The 20,660-nt window shown below is 37.9% G+C and overlaps 1 protein-coding gene across 4 annotated transcripts in view; it reads right to left on the bottom strand.

Moving 5' to 3' along the window:
• The window catches only part of DLG2 (discs large MAGUK scaffold protein 2), a 486,684-nt gene that overhangs the window by 202,533 nt on the left and 263,491 nt on the right, over nt 1–20,660 (bottom strand). For all 4 annotated transcript variants that reach the window (XM_030234136.2, XM_030234140.2, XM_030234138.2 and 1 more), the window contains one exon: nt 12,165–12,321. In XM_030234136.2, coding sequence (XP_030089996.1) covers nt 12,165–12,321 — 157 coding nt within the window. The remainder of the gene's footprint in view (nt 1–12,164; nt 12,322–20,660) is intronic.

Here is a 20,660-nt window from a genome sequence, read left to right as displayed (position 1 = left end):
CTACTATTTAGTTAGAGCTGCACAGAGAAGCACAGTGGTTTTTTCATCCCAAACTCTGCTGAAAGCATAGGATCGTGTTCCATCTGCTCTTCTCCACGTCCAGCACCCTCCTTCTCTGTTTTTATGGGCCAGCAATTTCAGTGACCTTTTAAATTTTCCTTGTCTGGCTACCTTAGAGTTACAATTTTTGCCTCTGGTAAGCTGCTCTTTATGCTCCGAGGAGCTGGACATTCTAGAGGCAAATTCTTCTCTCTCTGGAAAACAAGAACCACTGTGGGGGTATGAGCTGTATCATGCCTTTTTCTGCCAGGAACTTTAGAGAGGCAGCTAAGCCAAAAGAAAGGGATATCCAAGCATATTTGGAGCAGAAAAAAAAATTATGCTCTTGAAGAGGTGTTTTGCACACTCTGCCTTTTACAGTAGGAACCAATAGGATTTTTGACTCATAAAAACCAGTAGGATTTTTGACTCATATGAATCATTCAAAACAGCACCTGTTAAGCCCAGAACCCAGACTTATATTTTAATCCAAACTGCACAGAAATTCCGATGCAAGATCTGCTTCCCATGCGAGAGTAGCTTTTATGAATGATGGCAGATTTGCAAACTTTGAGACTGAAATAATTTCACAGAATGACATCTTAAGAGCCATTTCCCCTCAATTCCATCAGAATTCCTCAAAACTAGTTTAAAATGAATAAAACTAGTTTAAGAAGTAAATGACACCTTATGAGAAGGACGCATGGACTTACTGGAGCCTTAATGGACATGACAACTCTTTTATTCAGATCTCTAAATAGCCACCAGCTTGTTCAAGTACCAACCTGAACTGGAGGTGATTCAGCAACTGCAAGGTGATCAAAGGAATTCTTTCATATTACTAAATGGTGAAGTCAAGATGTACTTTTTGCATATTGTGCCAACTGGTATTACCTGTGAAAAATACCTGTTGGAGTACTATACTAGCTAATAACACAAGCCAGTGTCTATCAGCTAATTTAAAAATAAATATAAATAATGTTTTTCATCCATTTTATGCATGAAACATGCATCAAATACAGTTGTTAGTAAGAGTATTCATTATTGTTAAAATGGAGAGCTCATAATTAGCTCTTAAATTCAAATCTAGTTGCTACTTTTTAATTTTTTTCCTTCTGTGTGGTGGCTCAAAACCCCTTATATTCCTGCCACCACCTAATTTCATCGATCTCTCTACAGTGTCATCTTTCCAAGCATTCACACATTCCTTCTCCTTTGCAGTTCATGCTCTCTTTCTACTCTGAATTGGTAAAATATCAAACTGTCCCTCCTCCCTCCTACAGCTTTTATTCACACACGACTGTTGCTTCCATTCACTTTCCTGCCTTTCTGAAACACCCCTCTTTCTCTCTAATTCTGTTTTCAGCATTTGTATTTTCTTGTCTCCTGCTCTCATCCTGGGTCATTTAGACATGCCCCTTTTAGTAGCATTTATTCCATATACCTTGGTGTCCATATACATCTAAAAGGCAATTCTTTTAGATGTATATGGACTCAGTGATTTTTCCTTATTCAGTAACTGTTTCCTAAATTAACTCTCACATTTGCAAGCATAAGTGAATGGATACAACTAAGCCAGCGTTGTTCAGTTTTACTTATAATGCCACAGGGGTTTTGCTTCACATTTGAATTTCAAAGGATAGTATAAGCAGAAATAATGATTGAAACTCTCTTGCTTCTGAAATGAGGTAAAGGTTTCCATTTTAACAAGTTCCTTATACCTCAAAGATGATAAGAACTTAATTTCAGCTGAAGCCAACAAGAAATAGGTACTCAGGAACTCAAATAAAAAGGCAAAACAATTTTAGAGGCTGCCTAGAGACAGAAGTGACCCTGAGCACTGAGTTAGAGATTAATTCAAAAATTGAAATCCTTGCCTTGAGCTCTGCTTGATAGGTGTTTTCATACTTCCACATCCAGAGTATGGCTCTGAGGCTGTGAGAGGTGAGATGGCCATTGGCTTGTGCCATGGCAACTCCACGCTGAACTCAACCCAGAGACCACGAGGCAACGTGTCAATGGCTGAAGGGTAGACTGTCTTACTGGAATGATGTGAGTAAATGTTCAGTGCTCACATTTCACATTAAAACTCCCTGAATCACAGCATTCATAATATATTTGTGGTCCTACAGATGAAGATTATGACACAGACACTTTTAATAAACAAAGTTCCATACTTTCATATAAACCACATTTTTTACAACCAGTGGAAAGGAAATAGCTCTTGTATTCTTTAGTGATTTTCCTTTTGTTCCCATTCTGGTGGCCTACTTGCTTTTTCAAAAAGATCTCAGAAAACTCCTTGCACAAACTATTGCAGATATCCTTCAATACCCTATTTAATGGATGGCCAATTTCTATTACCTTGCAGCTTGTGTCATGTGATAATTTTTTTAATCACTCAAAACTGACGAGCAGAATGATTCCTGGAGCCTAGTTAGTTTGAGCACAAGGCAAAAGTCCAGCCTGGGGCAGAGCTCTGTATGAATAAAGTTCAGGGATTTTAGCCATTGTGTCCAGCAGCAGCAGCTTGGCTTTCACTTTTTCACTGTTAGCCTGGCAGTGCAGCAACACTGAGGGGTGAAAAGCTCATTACAAATCTTCAGTGTATCAGATGTGATATAATTCTGCTTGACAGTGTTACACCAAAATTTGCCAAGTCAGAATGTTTGAACTGAATGTGCACTCCTCCTTAAACTACAAGGAGCTGAAGAGCAAGCAGTCTGGCATGAGATCATTTTTACTCACCAAGGCAATAGTAAAATGAAGACTTTAGAGGCAACTGATGATTTAATCACAACAGAAATATAGAGCCTCTAGTCTAGGCCAATTTACTAGCTGTGTATGACACAGAACTGACGGGTCTGATAGCTAACACCCTTGGGGGAAAAAAAGATATACCTCATTCAAGAGAATTGTTATAATTTATTAGCTTCTGATCATGGGCTTGAAATGTGAGAGTTAAGTTAGGAAACAGTTACTGCATCAAGACAATTCCACTGTACATTACAGATTGCAGAAAGATGTGGGTGAGGAGTTGTGGTGAGGAGAGAGAAATCCAGCTGGAAGACAAATTCCTAAATTAATGAGATGAAATTATGCAGCAGTATATGCAGCATTCCTGAATATGCTGTTGGTATTTTTTTTCCCCTGGAATCTCTATTAAGGTTGTATTTTTGAAAGTAATCTGTTTTATTTTGAAGTCCCAAAGTGGCAAGTCTATGAGCTTCTCTGGCAATACAATCACTTGCTGTGATTACAAAATAAATGCCTCATATTTTGAGTCTGGGTACGTCTAAGTTCTACTTCCAGCCATCAGACTAGATATATTTACTAACAACACTGAAAAACAGTTTGCTACCAGCTCATTCCCCAAGATTGACTATTTCCAGATGGAAGTGTTAGCATGTATGCAATCCATACTAAATTAAAATGAATTTTTACTATCAAAGAGGATGCTAGGGTTTTTTTCCCATGAGTTCTAAACTTCACAGTCTCATGGGAAAAGAGACTTTGTTCCAGTCTTTGCACCCAGCTTCTCTTCACCAGGCTCCCAGTTGCCTTCTGTACCTTTAAATCTCTCTTCTTGTACAGGGAAATTGCACGGGTGTCTCAGTTTTGTGAAATGTTTTTGGCTCATCATGATGACAGTGAGTACTGAACATATGTCTGCATGCATTGTGAGGGGTGAAACTGAGTTTATCTGGAAAAGGCAGAGTACTGTGCACCCAGATGATCCCATATAGACATAAACCCTCATCCCCAAATCCCAGAATTCCCAGTGTTGTCAGCAATATCTGAACTTATATTAAACAGCTGTTTTGCCCTGGATCTTTCCATTAGATCTCTCCATGACAACATCTTTGCTTTTTTCTGCTTTTCTCTATGGTTTTTTTTTTTTTTTTTGCAGGCTTATGACATGCTACTCTATGAAGATGTTGATAGGCCGATTAAAGGGCCTGCAAGTTTGCAGTAAAATGAAATTTATGACTTCTTCTCTGTGACTAATGCTCTTTCAGGAGGAAAATTATATTTTGCAATTTATTCTTGAAAAATTCATCAGGATTAGTACTCCTCCTTCTGCTGTTTTCTAAGTATCTGCAAATAGATTACCTGATTCTCCAAGAAGTTTTTCCTGAAAATTGGGCAACCTATACTCCCAAATATTCCTTCAGTTCTTGAATAAAATTATGAATGGCCTGCATTGAATAGTTCCTGAAGTATATGAGAATCAACTTCATCTGTTTACAACATCTAACTCGTCTAAGTTCTAAGTTGATTTTGCTGAATTCCACCTCAAGGATTTTTCTGTTTCTTCATAACAGCCCTAATTGGATAATTGTGGATCCAACTCTTTTTAAAGACAAAACAACCAAAAATCACTAAAGGTTTGAACTCTCAATTTTAAACAATCTTATTTCTCTTTAAAGACAAAACAACCAAAAATCACTAAAGGTTTGAACTCTCAATTTTAAACAATCTTATTCCTATATCTTTGGGAATATAATTTCTTGCTTGGCTTTCTATTTATATCAAACATAACATTTTCTTGATGCCTTTTCTAATTCTTGAAAGTACAGCTCATTTTATAGTTTGCCCTTCAGAATTTCCCCCTGGATTTTACCTAACATGTATAAATTTTTAAGATTTGGGCTGTTATCACCACAGTGATTTATTCAACTTTCACTTTTTCAATGTTGATTACTTGAGTTCCACAACTGTGACTGCACAGCAAACTAGTCTTGAAGTTCATGTTACTTCCTCGTTCCCTTTTGGCACAAAATCATAAAAATTGCCTCTACACAGTATGGCTACTCAAAGGCCAGTTGTTTTTCTCCTTAGAAATATTTAGTGGATTAATCTGTTTCATTCCATTTTTTTCTATTCTTCCTTACTGCTGAGAATAAAACCTAGAATTATCTGACTTACACTTATTTTTGTATATTCTCCACCAAAAACAGATTCATGAATGTTTGGCCAGTTTGGATGGGATTTATTTCAGTAAAGGGAAGTTATGCTAAATTCTATCTAATAGGTGAAAAGAAATGGAAATTTTTACAGGAAAATGGTCATCTGACCCATGTAAAATGTCTGCTTTAGGGCAAGGTGAGTTATGGCTACACCTTTCTGTTAGCTACAGAAGGGGCCTGAAGGGCCCACTCTTTAGCTAACTCTGTGCTTCCCTACACAAGCAAAGCCTGGATTTAGATTAATCCACTAAATATTTCTAAGGAGCTTAATCTACTTGTCCTTCTAGTTGGTGTCATCCTTCTAGATGGGTATCATCCCATCAACATATGACAATACCTGTGCTCTCAGCTCCTCTCCTCTCCAGAGGTTTTCTTTTCACAGATCTGTCACCTACATCACCTACAATCAAGTATTGATCCTTTGGATACATTTAGCAACACATTCTTGCTCGATTTTCAAACAAATTCTACTTCAAAAGAGTTCAGTCAGGTGCACTGATTTACCCCTTTAAATCACTCCTCTGATTATATACTATATATGAATCAATGCTCTGATTATACACCAAGCAGTGCTCTATGCATTGCTACAAAGCAGGTTTACACAGTTAACATACTGACTAAGTAGGATTCATGTTAAAAGCATTACAGAAGTCTATAGACAATTGCAGCTAAAGGCCACAGAAACTGATAGACTGTCCCTTGCCTGAGGACAGTCATGCAGCACTCACACCACCACAGGGAAGAAAGCATCCTAAGGATATGGTCAGTGCCTCTGCAAACAATTCCTGTAGGGCAAAGGGAATATCTGTTACAGTCCTGACACTATTACACAAAAGGGACAAACTGGTGATCCAAGAAGAAAAGATACCAGGCCCTATAGAGACGTTTCAAACATTTTCTGAGACAGCTGTGTTTTGGAGAAAAGAAAATCCAAGAAGGAAAACCAAATGGTATTTGCCATTTATCTTAGTTTTGTAACTAGGTAACAAAATGCACTATTTGCCCTGAGCAGTTTTACTGCTTTTACCAGGAACAAAATAATCATTTTAAATTAGAAAGCTGAAAGCTTCTCTGTACCAAAGGAAGGGAAGTCAGTCTGAAGGTCAAATATAACTGCAGCAAATATAGAGCATAAATATTTGTTGTAAGTAAGCACAGGGTTCTTACATCCTATCCTGCTCTATATGGACATTTTTTGAGCAGAAATTGAAGAAGGCTCTGTTTTTTCAAAAGCATATTGTATTTTTGGCTACAGGTGTGAGTGAGAAGGTGGGTAGGGGTTACGTGGGAGGAACCAAGTACAAAGAAATGTTTAAACTGTTCATAAAGAATAGCAAATGTCTCACAAAGAAACAACAGCAGGATGATGCACAGACACAAGACAAAATCTGATTAATATAAGACCCCTCTGCAAGGAAGAACCTTCTATAAAGCACCAGAGGCAATACTGCAGTGAGATGCTCAAATACTGGTGTTGCAAACTAGGTTTATATAGTGACATAAAACCCCACAGAGTCTCTCCACCAGCTCCTGCCCAACCCATAGTTATTTAATTCTCAGAAAGCAGCATGGGAAAAATGATAGTGTCTTTCCCCATATAAGAGTACATCCTGATACTACTACACCAGATCAACAGAAAAATCACACAGAATGCTTTGGTTAACTTCATTCACCTGATTCAGGTTAGATGAGAGGGGAAATGGAAGTATTACGAGAGTACTACGTGTCTCTTTGCAGTGCAGCCTCTTCTTTTTCCACTCTTTCCTGCTGCTGTGGAGTAACCACCCTTCAGAAAAAGTTTTATTCCCTTAAAGTAACCTGTGGATGCATTGCCTGGGAGCAGTCATCTTGCTCCAGAGCAAGCAGTCTGCTTTTCCCCTTGATTCTACTTTCAGGCTCCAAGTCACGCTGCATCCAGCCATTGTGAACACAAAGCATTTCTACAGGAGAATGGAATAAAACTGATACTGCCTTTATGGTTCATGATTTTATGTTACTTTTATTTGTGACTCAGGAAGCACAATAGCTGAAAAAGCAAACATATATCAAAGGGGCAAAGTGACATGAAATGTGAGATGCAGTTTAAGACACCTAAATATAGATATGAATGCATGTGGTGCTTAAGTTTTAAAGTCAATACAGGTACTATAGCTTAGGGAGAAATTCAGCTTGCTCTATACAGCCCACAGTTGGCCAGCTCAATGTCCTCTTCACTTCCTTTGACAATAATGGCAACCAGACCCCCAGAAACATGTAATATCTGTTTTAAGTACCTTAATCTGAGGTTTAACCTTGCACAAAGACATAAAATTCAGTAAATTCTAAAGTTAAGACTCAAATGCAAATACTTGCTGTTGACTCCTTATGCCTATTAATTCACTGTATTCCTCCCATTTGTACACAACTCGATGCAGCCTTACAGAAAATGATGAAACTGTTTGAAAAGAAATGCAATCCTAGGAATTCAAGGAGCAATAGGCACTAACTATTTCTGTGAAACTGTAAATATGAGTTTTGCTGCTGAACTTGCATGTGTAACTAATTCTGTCTGTTTTAGGTCCTGTTCCTATGGAAAGAGTTGCCCACTTGGCACTGAAAATGCTTTGAAGCATTCAGGCTGGTCACCAAAAAGAAAGACTTCTGTTTTATCAAGATTTTTTTTTTTTTGGAAATTGTAATGCAAAAAACGATGTGGCAATTTTTCTTTCAAAAGAACTGTACTGCTTCTCCTGCCTCCCCAGGACTTTCCCCTAAAAATTGCAATGTATCCACTATGTACATATTTCCAAAAATTATAGGACTGCTTTCTGTCAGGGTATATGCACTATGGGTGGCCATTTTATGCACATGACTCATGGAAAAAAATTGTTCTAATACAGGTGGTTTTGACTAACCAAGCCTGGTTTCCCATTGCTGCTTTAATAGGAAAAATATCCCTTAGCATTGGGAGTGGAACTTAAAACTGCAAGAATGGCCTCAAGGAACATTACATTTTATTTTTATTGAAGACTGCATTCTTCTAACAGCTGGAGAACTTGGGGTTAGATCTGAATTCAAGCAGCCTCTAAACCTGGCCCAGCCTTCTAAAATTATTTTAAACAAATCATTTAACACACTGGCACCTCATTTCTGCTGTGCTACAATAGAAATTATTTTTCCATGGATATTCTGAACTGTTTCCTTTGGCCTATTAAGTATCTAAGATGAAAATTAATCTGAGTGTGCACACGTAGTAAATCAAGCATTAATGTCTATTAGAATTCAAAAAGCTACTTGATCATAGTTACAATATACTCAGTTTGAGTAAAATACTACAGGGGAGAATATATTCTAGTACAGTGATGAACTTACATTGGTGATGTGTGTGTTACTTCATTTTAAAGACATTCAGAAATGAGAAAAAAAATTATTTGAGTGGTGACTCTAAGGAATATAATGAATTATAGCCAGAAGAAACCAGAATTTTAAGAAAGCATTATAAGGGAGGAACCCCAGTCTTCTCATGAGCAGAACACAAAAATTCATTTTTGGGCTATTTGAAATGTTTTACTGTCCAACACAGAAGATTTTCCATGATTTTTCAGTTGACCTTCAAGGTTCAGATAGGATTCATTTGTTTTCTCTGCACAGGAGCACTGGGAATATCAGCCTCTTTCTGAGATATTTTTCAAGCATTTTCCAATTAACTAAAACCAGGAAAAACCGGTTATCCCCTCTTTTTCTGAAGTTTTAGCCGAAGGCAGAACGCTGCCATTACTGATCCTGGGCCGCCACCTGGTGGCATTTGGGAAAAATAAATTCAAATTTCACTCGTCTATGGGGCCAAGGCTGCAGCACCGTCCTTCCCAGTGCTCCTGGAGGGCTGTAGGGCTGGAGATTGTGGGATTTGTCCAAGCCTTATCGGCTGACTCTCTGACTCCCCAAGGCAATGCCTGTAAAGGGAAAGCCTTGCTGGCTCTCACTGGTGGATTTGCAATCTATTTTAGGTATTTTTGTAGGTATATTCCCAAAGGTGAGAACACACAGCTCTCAAACAGTCAACATTGCCATATTCACAGCCCAGGCATGAATTTGGAGAGTCTGTGATCCTCACTGTCCACCTGGGAGACTGAGGCTTAGGGAAATGAAGCACTCTGCCTATGGTCCCAAAGCTAAATTGATTAAATTAAATCATAGAACTGTCTGGGTTGGAAATGGTCACCTTTAAAGGTCACCAAGTCCAACTCCCCTACAATGGGCAGGGACAACAATGAAAGGAGCAGCATTCTGAAACATAATAAATATTAGAGGGATTGGCCAAAAAGCAGATTTTTACTGCCTTTACACCACATTGTAAAGGCAGTAAAAATCACAATAGAAGAACTCTTGTAGCTTCATTCTAATTCCGCAATACTAATATTAAAAAAAATAAATTCAAATCTCTAAATCACTTACTATGCTTCCTGTCTGTAAGAAATTTAGGCAAGCTTCATCTGATTAGAAATAGCAGCTTTGAGGGGACTATTTGTTCTTGTTAATCAGATTTGTCATGTTTTGAGAAACAAATGGGAAAAGTATTTCTGTAGGGAAATATGTGTTTCTAAAGGATGAAAAACGAAGGAACAAACATAGAGAAACAGACATTTTTTCTGCAGTCCTTATAAACTAAGGTGTCTGGGACCCTTTACTAGACAATGGTACAAGATTAATGAGCTCTGTGCATGAAATTGGTTTTTTCTGAGTATGGCAAAATGGATCCATAATAGTTATTTGTGACTAAATAAATAACAAGGGCCTGACTGGGTGATTGCCTGGGGATATGTATGCAGTCTAATTTAGTAATAATTTCCATCCCTCTCTGCTCAATGAACAAATAAACAACTCTTGCATGACAAGTAAGTGCTGACGCAACACTAGTAATGTTAATTAGACCTTATGGAAAATGTCACTACAAAACAGAAAAATTGGAGTTAAAAATTTTACCATGGCAGTAGCATACAGTTGTAAATATATCTTGCTTAAAAAGAAAAGAGAATGGACCTTTAAATTTGTATTTGAACTTCTGCATTTTTGAATACAATGTACTGTGAAAGGCTTTGATCTCATTAGTCTCTGTTAGTCAGCCCTATTTTGCTGCATCTAACCAAAGAAAAATAAATTATGTAAGTGTCCTGAAGAAACCTTCCTTGTCTGTGTTCTTCTTGACACAGGCCTTTTACTTCCTTATCTCTTCATAAGGATAACTTTATAAGAATCCATTTGGATTTTCTTGCCATTCCCTAGAAACTTTCTACTTGGACAGCTCTTTAAGGCATTGTTGGGAGGAAAGGGTTAAAAGCAGCGCAGAGGAGGATGCGAGATTCCAAGAGACCTTGCAGGTGGGAATGCTGAGGCCTGGAGAATATCAGTGTGGGAATATAGCCCTTAGATTATGCCCACTGCTGTCTATCCTCTGTCTGTTTTGAGAAGTAGAATTTCTGTCTAGACACAGCGTAGGAGTCTGAGGGACTTGGAGGCACTCTCAGGGACATGCCTGAGCTCCCTGCTTTGGGAGAGAGAGGATCAGAGCTCAGAGATCATAAAAAGCACAGAGATCACAGCATGGTGGGAAGCTCCATGTGCGTGGGCCCTCAATCAGTGGGTGCAAAGAACAGCCCTGCCACCCCTCAGGGTGGGCTGAGCCTGATGGTTCCCACATTCCCACTCCTGTGTTTCTGCCCAGGTGTGGCTTTGGGATCCTCTGGTTAGCCAGGTAATCAATTAAATTTACTCTTTGCTTTTCAGATGTAGTCATGTGGTTGTTCTGCCTGCCTGCCTGTGTGGACTCCCAACAGCACCCAAACACCCTTTACTTGCTCTTGCTGGTTTTTTCTTACAGCACTTTTAAGGAACAGTCTAGATAAAGCACACTGTTGTGATCCTCACAATGTCAGGTTATTGCCTCCCTTTGGTGATAACTTGACCAGATTTTCTAAATATTGCAAAACATCCCCAGTCACCTCTTTACAACTTTTTACAAAATATTGACAGCTGTAAGGTAAATTCACTTTTCATAGAATAGGCCAAGACAACCCTCAGCAACGTAGGAAAACCATATCCAGCTTTCTTATGAATTTAAACATTGACCAGGAAAGTGTTGCATAAACACATTACAAACCATCCAGGCTGAAGCCATCTTCCATCCTCAGCTCTAACTAAATTACAGCCAGAGATGCAGGATTCACAGGGAAAGAAGGCACACCAGTGGGAAGCAGTGTGATACCACAGCCTAGTGCATCCATCATTTCTTTGGGAAAAATAATTTCTGCATTTCAGCTCTTTGCCTTAAGGCTATTGGGCTCCACATGAAACAGTCACATCTGAATCAATTTGGGATTGTTTCTTTTTTTTTTCCTCCTGTAAGGAATGCGAATAATGTCGATGGATATTTAACTCCATTTTCAAGGCTTTCATTGTTATTCAAATTTCTTTATATTCAGATTATTTCAGTCAGATGTTTGATTACTTGACAGAGCCTAAAACGCAAATGTTCTGGTTTTAAAATGTGTGATATCAATATTTACATGAATTAAAAATTAAAAAGATGTTTTTGAATCTAAGTTTTTAAAATATAACCTCAGGCTAAAAAGCATTTCATCCACTAAAATTTGAAAAGAATTTCAGAGGGATCATCGAATTCATCAGAGCAGAGAGATAATGAACACAACCTAATTAACCTCCTTGTTGTAGCGAGGTATTTGCTAAGCACTTGAGTGCACACTAGATGGCAGCCTGAGCATAGATGATTTCATCCTACTGCTGCTTCTCCTCCAAGAAAAGGTGAAATTGAGAAATATCCTTGGACTTGGGTGTGTGTTTTGGGAAAAATGGAACTGGATGATGGGCCAAAATATGGGATGGTTAGGTCTGCAATGTTCTTAGGTCCTTCCTGGAGTGTCACTGTCGTGTAGGTGGCATTAAGTAGAGAAAAGTCTCATTCCCAGCTAAATGCAAGTAACAGCAATAACAAATGCTCTAAAACCCAAAGGCCAAAAAACTCAAAATATTCAGGAATAAACTGTTTGCAGCTCAGATTTCACAACATGGAAATGAGAAAAACTTCTTTGTGTGCCCCTTGCAGTATAGACACAGAACAGGATGGAGAAGCTGGTCAGGACAGCCCAACAGAACACTTACAGACAAGATTTGATCTCCTCGCTGCAGTTCTCCGCTGAGATCCGCTGGCCCACCTGCCAGGATGAAAGACACGAAAATGCCTTCCCCGTCTTCACCTCCCACAATGTTGAAACCAAGTCCTGTGGAGCCCTTGTGCAGGATGATTTTTCGAGGCTCTCTGTACAGAAACAAAATCATGATGTTTAGGCACTCTTACTGCACATGCATTTTTCACAGCATCTTAAGCATCCTAAGTTTTTCCTAAGAGACATCGGCCTGCTATTGCCTAAAGAAACCATGTAACAGGTGACAAAGCTGTTAACTGGTGAACAGATTAAGCAGGAATCAACCAGCATTATTTTTTTCCCTCATGGCTGAATTCAAACATCTCTATTAATTTCATCCCATTTGAGTCATCCTCACTAGGTTAAGTGACAAATTTATTAAAAGGAAAAACAAAACACTGAGTATATTTAATAATCTAATTTAAAGCAATACTATACATACAGATATCCAATCTTTATATAGTACCTTTTTATTTAAAATTCTAGTCTTGCTTTTGCAAAAAATGAACAAAGAAAAAACTTACAAATCCAAGCAAAGCAATGGCAGTTGTGATCGTGACAGATTTGGAGCAAATAACATTTACATGATCAAGCTAATCCAGCAGAATCTCATTAAAAACTTTGGTTTGACACTATCAGGATCTTGCATTTGTTAAGTCACATTGCAGCTTTATCACTGAACCAGCCCAAGGGGTACCTGCTTTTGCCACGCTCTTTAAAACTCTTAATTGGATAGAAATCAAAAAATAATAACAGGTATATCTCACACAGCTCTTTTCATCTGTAAATTGAAAATATGACCCAGAGGATGTAAACATAACATGCAATTTACTGATGGAAATACTTATTTCCAGAAATAGGTAACTTTCCTAAGCAACCAAAGTAGCATCCTTGCCAAAGGGTCCCAAATATTCTTGTCTCCAGTCTCTACATACAAGGCCTCAGAGCTGGCTCTCCCGTGGATACACAAGCACACACAACCACATATACACACACACACACACACACACACACTCCATGTTTATTGGTACTTACCCCATTTCAAATCCCACTTAAATTTAATTTTTAGAAAAAGTGTAAATGCTGTTCAATTATGATGTATAAATTTTAAGCTCAGCCCTGCAAGTCTCCCAAACACATACATATAGGCGTCTGTGATTCCTCCCAGAGAAATAAGATGCTCTACTCATTCTTTAAGTTTATAAAAAAAAGTTGCCAGCAACAAAAACACACAATTCTACAGAATGCTTCTTGTATAAAAGATTCAATATTTCCTCCATATTATAGCACAGTTCTGCATCACCCAAATGGATCTTTAATTTCCCTTCTGTTTTTAAAGAACAGAGAAAAAAAGGAAAAGAAGTGATTAAACTGAGCGATGCCTTATTTGATACAAGTTTAATTTTATGGATACATGGAGACTTTATCTTGACATGATACTTCTGAAATCACAGGCAGTTGTTATCTTTGCCTAGTGCTAATATTCAAATGGTATCCCCAACTTGATTATTATGTTAAAGTAACATCTCAGCTTTCTGAAATGGAAGTTTTATATATTTGAAAGAGAAGACTAAAGCAAAGTATTAGCCCTACTCCGTATGGTCCTTCATCACTCGACTTTTTTAATGTTGTAAAGTCAGAAAACAGTTAAAAATACAGCTGTGAGCAAAAGATATATTGTATTGAATGTGTATATTTTTGAAGTATTTTTAAGAATCAGAAAAAGAAGGTAGAGGGTTTTTTTTTTCTTTTTGCATCACTGCTGTTGATTTGCCTTGTAGCAACTCCTTTAACACCTTGTTAAATATGTGCAGAGTAGACATAATGTGATCCAGAATCTAAGAAGTCTAAACAGGTTTTTAATTAGAAGTGTGGCCTGGGGGTTGGAGCAGAACTAGGACAGTGAACTGAAAGCATGGTTTCTCTTCTCTGCTTAGCCCATGCACTGCTGAGTGTTCTTGGCAACTCATTTGTTCTCCCAGCTTCAGTTTCCTCATCCCCAAAATGATACGGTGACACTTGTCATCTTCAAGCCCTACTCATCAGAAAGACTTTGCAAGAGTTGAGCAGCTGCCATTTATTATTTACCAGAATATTGAGGAAAAAGAGGCAGCAAAGTCAAACCAATGTATTTGCATGCTCTGCTGGTGAGAAATCAGAAGAGATCTTGCTCAAAATAAAAAAGAGTATTTTCCCATATGACAGGCAGCTTGGATCAAATTATTTGAAAGCCAGGGCCATGGACAAAACTAGGTCAATACAACTGGGTATCTACTGAATAGTAAGCTGTGCAGCTCAACAAAATGTTGGCCCAGTTATTAATCCCTGTCTCTGATCAAGTCAGCAGATTTATGCCTAAAGTGCTGCCAGTGCTGTTTTATAATTTTGGCCTTTTGACAGCAAAATTCACATTCTGCTCTTGGATGATTATGTTCTGAGGAAGTTCAGACAATAAGGGGAAAATGTCAGAAGCTGTGATTAGAATGCAATGGGTTTCTGCCCCTGCTCTTTTACCTAATCAGATCATTTTGATCATGACTCAGATTTGGCTGAATAGAGGCTGACCATCCTTAACATGCCTTTGTATTTCTTTCATATCTGAGCACCCTGCAGAATCTGAAATGTGGACTCAAGAACACCTAAGCACTGTTGTCATTATAAAAATAACCTTTAGCCCTTACTGCACTACAAAAGCTATAGGAAGTAGAATGTATATGCCCATTCACCTTAATATAATAAATATGTTTTAAAAATATGTAATTGTTCACATTTGCATACTGTATTTAGAATGACAACAAAAAAAAGGGCAAATGATGGTAAAAAAGTTGATATAAAATTTATGAAGTTGAAGCAGGACAAATATTTATTAAGGAAACCAACCACAACACCAGCCACTGCCCAAGTGATCTTGTAAGAGTGATGCAGCAATTAGTTACCTGCCAATGCTTTATTAACACTCACTGAAATGTCTAAGCTGAAGGTGAGGATGTTACATATTTTATCACCTAGTATAAAAGTTACAGTCAACCCTTAATATGATATTTAAGGAGGTCTAAGAACAGCTGTTCCAATTTTTCAGGAATATGTGGGAACCAACACTAGGAAAAATTCCTTTGCCTCTGTGAAAAATCGTTATGTTCCACTACACATGAGAGAACTCAAGACAAAATGCAGAGAAATGCTGTAAAGGAGATAATAGAATCAAACACTTAAAGATGACATGATGGGAGAGTTGAGAACTGAAAGAAAAGTAACTCAGATGGGAATGATGCTTGCTTATACTTAATGCACTCAAAATGTCTAGTTGTCTGCAGAAAACAGCAACGAAGGCAGAACTTATTTTAAGAAGGAGGTAGTTGGGCACTGAACAGGCTCCCCAGGGAAGTGGACACAGCACCAAGCCTGACAGAGCTCAAGGAGAATTTGGACAATGATCTCAGGCACATGGTGTGACTCTTGGGGATGTCCTCTGCAGGGCCAGGAGTTGGACTTAGTGATTCTTGCGGGTCCCTTCCAACTCAGCTTGTTCTGTGAAGATGTTTTATTTGGATACAATAGATGGCACTCTATAGCTACCCTGGAAAAAGGAGCAGTCTGACATCCAGTGTTTCTGAAATTCATGTTTCAGCCTCCAGCTTTAACTATTTATCCCATTTACAATTTTTTCTGTGATAAATACAGTTGAAGGTAACTTTGTAGGTGCTAACAAAGCGTACTTGCACTTTAATTTGGTGTGTTCATGTTTTATACCCTCCTGCAGCTCTATACCACATATAAACAGAGCAGAGCAGCAGGGGAAATCAAGCAGAAATTAGAAAGGAGTGTGAGATGTAAACATTCCTGGACTGACAGAAGGCAGCAGAAGGTAGGGGGAAAAAAGAGAAGGGAAAAAAAGGAAAGAAAAGAGGAATGAAGACAGAAATCAGAATAAAGGGAGGCAGTGCCTCTGTAAAGGAGATCAGGGAAGGAAATAAAAGGGTAGGGAAAGTAGAAAGGAAGATTTACATTAATAGATCCAGAAGTAAAGGAGCAAATAAAGTGCTGCAATCCACACAAATTTACAGGCTAAGAAATCAATGGCAGAATCAATTTGGATGGACTTGGTTACTTGCTTTGGGGAATGCATCAGATCAGATTCTGTAAATCACATTATAAACTGCAGGCCTGATGTAAGAGCAAAGGATTACTTAATTAATATTTGAAAACAATAAGCAGTAACTAAATGTCAACACTTGAGAAAATGTCTTCTGTCATAAAAATGCAGTGACCAAAAGTAAATCAAAGTGCAGCATTTCTCTCCTTAGCAGGCTTTTTGGTTTATGCATGTTTCATTTGATCATTACCTTGAAAACAGCAAGTGCTTTTTATTTACTACATCTGTACTGTATATTTGGTCTCATCAGTTTACTGTTAACAAAGAGAAAACGACAAGAGAAAAAATGTGACTATTACTATCATTCTTCTACAGACTGGAATCCATAGTAATTATAGATCTAATTTAAGAGATTAAAACTGGACTGATAAATGATGAGGAAGTGCTATCTGAAAACAAGTAATTCTTATAATAATTAACTGAAAGAAAATCCATTATAGAATTGATTTTTTTGTGCTGATGGCAACATTAAGGAAAAGAGTCGGTTTTAGTATTCATCTGAATTGACACAGCTCTGCCTTTCTGTTTCTTTTGCACCATCTATAAAATTGGAGTGCTGACACCTTCTGTGCTTTTTGAAATACCTACAGAAATATTAAGCAGCACTGGGTGCTTTCAAACATCAGACCCTCGGGATTTCTTCAGTTTTATACAATCAATGAGGTGTCTCAAATCTGCAGAGGCTTAGAAATATGGCTTTGATCTTGATTTGGCTGCAGTTTTTTTGTTGTTATGGCTTTTTAAATTTTTTTTCTTTTTGTTGTTGTTGTTGGTTTTTTGCCTTTCCTCCTCCCCCCAAGCTGCCATTTTCTTCCCAAAGGATGTTGAAAGCATACATAAAGTCTTTGTTGCTCTGGTGTTATAGTAACACAGATCACAGAAAGCCCAGATGAATATTTATCTAATTGTTTGCATTAGGGTAGCACCAATATACAAGTCAGGGCCCACAACCTTTGTACTCTCACAGTGCAAGAAAACCCATCTTAGCTACTTGAATGAGCAAACAGCAGGAGGTGAAGTTGGAGTTGTAAGAAGTTGTATTATTTGAGTAAAGTCACATTAGTAAATCAAGGAGAAGAGCACGCAGGGGATAGGACAACAGGAAATGGCTTTAAACTGAAACAGGGTGGATTTAGATCAAATCCTAAGAGGAATGTATCTACTGGTGAGGCACTGGCACAGGTTGCCCAGAGAAGCTGTGGATACCCAGCTCCTGCAAGTGCTCAAGGCCAGGTTGAATGAGCATTTGAGCACCCTGGCCTAGTGGAGGATGGGGTGGGGTTTGAACCAGATGATCTTTAAAGTCCCTTCCAACCCAAGCCATTCTGTGATTCTCTGAAAGAACCAACACCAAATCTAAGGCAGCAAGGTCCTTCTCCTAAGCAGTATAAATATGTTTGGCTTCTAACAAACCCCAGTGTGAGCACTGAGTTACATTAGATTAATTTGGCTAACCAAAGCCATTTCCTTTTCACAACAGTAATTCCAGTTTTCCTCTCTTGCTTCAAAAAATTCTGATGAATACCTGTGTATTTATTTCTGGCAACCGAAGGACATTCATACTGGAAGAACCTAAAAAAAAGGTGGTTCAGATTGATTGTTCATTCTTCACAGCATTGAACACAAGAGGATTGGAGGGACAGAATATGTGCCAGTGTTGTGTGTGATGGTTTAAAATCTGATTACTCAAACAAGAGATGATGTGGAATTCCAAGTGGCTGAAGGCCTGAAATATTCAAAACCACGTTTTTAAAAGGATTTGAGTTTTGGCTGAACCAAGCTTTCTTTATATAGATTTTCTTTCCTACTTCTACTACTCTTGTTTCACACAAATGAAAAATCTGTCTGTACTGCTCTCATCTACTGTTTTATTGTAATACCACTTCCACTGCACCTTGGCTTTTACTTTTCCCCTTGTTATTCCCCCTTAGGCTTGGCAATCTTTCTATTATGATGTCAAATGGCTCCACCCTTTGCTTTTCCTCTCTGGCCCTCCCTCTCATGTGCCTTATTGCAGAGACCAAAGCACCAGGACCAGGCAGTGGTAGGGAGCTACGGACCTTCCTTTCTCAGTTCCCAGTCCTTCATCACCTCGCGGCACCTGCACACACCAGTGTTACACCTGATCCTGAGAGTGACTTTAATTAGTGCTATCCTACTTTCAATTGTTATTGAAAATAACAAAAATAAGGAAGTCTTCCTTTTATCTACTACTTTCACATTGACCATCACAGTCCAGAGAGGTAGCTTTGCCTGCATAAACTGAAACAATGTTTTGGCCTTCTAATTGGTTAGTTATTTCATTTGACCAAATATTGGTACACTAACAACTAAGCACTCAGCCTTTAATAAGATGTAAATTTATCAGATTACATAGTAAAATATCACTTTGCCTGTGATATTTACGATAACTAAAGTTACCCTATCTGCTTGAAAAAGTATTTTGTTGATTTGACTGTGGATTCCTTGAATTTCTTGTTCACTGAACATGTAAAAACAATGGTTTATTTTAATTTTAGAAATGGCTACAATTTTAATGCATTTATTCTGCAAACATCATGCCTAAATTGCCACTAACTTTTATGTATACTTAATACAAGGGAACCTATTGGGGGCCAGGCTTCAACCTGGCTGATGCATGTGTGATTGCACTGGGTTATATTCTGCAACAGATTTTGTTCTGTAGGAAGACCTCTGGACTCTAGCAATTTTTCATTTTATCTTTTGTAGAGAAATTAAAGCCTGCACACCAGGACAAGTTTTCTGCTTGCAGATAGACAGATGGAATTGGCATACAGGAATAATCTTTTTGATTTGAAGAACTGGACTGCATTTTTACCACAACACCTGACATTTACTTCAAATGCACAATAGTCTGCCTCCTGGGTTTGAGAAATCTCATTGATTTTTAGAGAGATAATGCAGGACAGCTAATATACTCTTTAGCTCTATAAGGGATATGATTATTCCTGTCTGCTTGTTCATTTATCCTTTGTCTCACATAATCACTTACCTCTCTTCCCTGTTCCAGGAGATATATTATTTACATGCTAATATTCAAAATAAATCCTGAAAACTGTATCTCTGTACCACCTGCTACACCTAGCACAGACAACTCCATACTAGAAATGTTTGCTTTGCATCTTGCTTTTAGAAACTATTGGTTCCACATAGAAACCACTGTTGTAAGAACTTTTACTTGCAGCATTCAATAGCTCTATACACCATGAATGCTCCAGCTTTACAGTTTGTAAAAGATGTAGGTGAGAGGGAGCTGGTGAGAGGCAACAGAATTGCATTACCAGGAGACAGGAAGTATTCAAATGCTCAGAGAATACCTAAAAATAGCAGTGCCTCTAAGCCATTTTGGGAAATATCAATACACAGGCCGCTAGTAGCAAGCATCTCAAATTACTTTATAGATGACCCTTCTGAAACTAAAACCATTCTGTAATATCTGTCCTATTCAGAATAAAAATTCTTATCCTTATTCATGGTTCAAATGCTGTTTATTTATGTATAAATATTTTTAGGTATATTTCAGATGCTCAGACACATAGCTAAGTCAAAAAGACTCGATCAAATAAGTTGAAATCCCGGTTTCTAAGAGCTGGCTGGTAGCATACAAAATTCAATTTAGTGGGGATGCCAAAAGCAGAGAGAATAGCTGTCAAACATCACTAACATTAAAGCTTTGTGTGCTAGTATGGCAGGATTTCAAAAAAAACAAGGTCTGTTTTCAACCAATATTCCTCCTGTTTTGGATAGTCACAGCTAAGATTGTTCATTAAAATCACATCAAAAACCTCAAAATAATAATATTTTCAAATTCAAACATTAGAGTTTTCTTGGTTTTTAAACCATGAAAATAAAACATTAGGGAAGTTGCTAATGAAAACCTCCAACACCTCTGAAGTTCAGGCCTTTATACACAGAAAAAATCTGTACATCTCTTGTACAGTTATTACACTGTGAAGAATATATGGCTTGAATATATTGGGAAAAAATCTTTATAGATGTCTTTATTTTTCCCACCTGGTCATTCATTTTGTTGCTGGACATGAAGTGCACAAAAAGCCCTCTCTAATAAAAAATTAAATGGTTTTATGTGTTCATCTATCACCTCGTTGAAAAAAAGCTATTAAAATTCTTTAAAAATCTATTCTGGACAGCTCTATTATCACATATTTTAACAGGGTATTAAGGACTAAAAGACAGCAAATGCAATTCCCTCTGTATTTCTTTAACCCTCTCAGATTTAATTTTTCATTCCTAGGACCCAATAATTATATCCACAGT

Source organism: Serinus canaria, chromosome 1, assembly GCF_022539315.1.
Source record: "Serinus canaria isolate serCan28SL12 chromosome 1, serCan2020, whole genome shotgun sequence".
In the NCBI taxonomy this organism is placed as follows: Eukaryota; Metazoa; Chordata; class Aves; order Passeriformes; family Fringillidae; genus Serinus; species Serinus canaria.
Note: the sequence above shows the minus strand (reverse complement) of the source record. Positions and strands in the feature narration are given on the sequence as shown.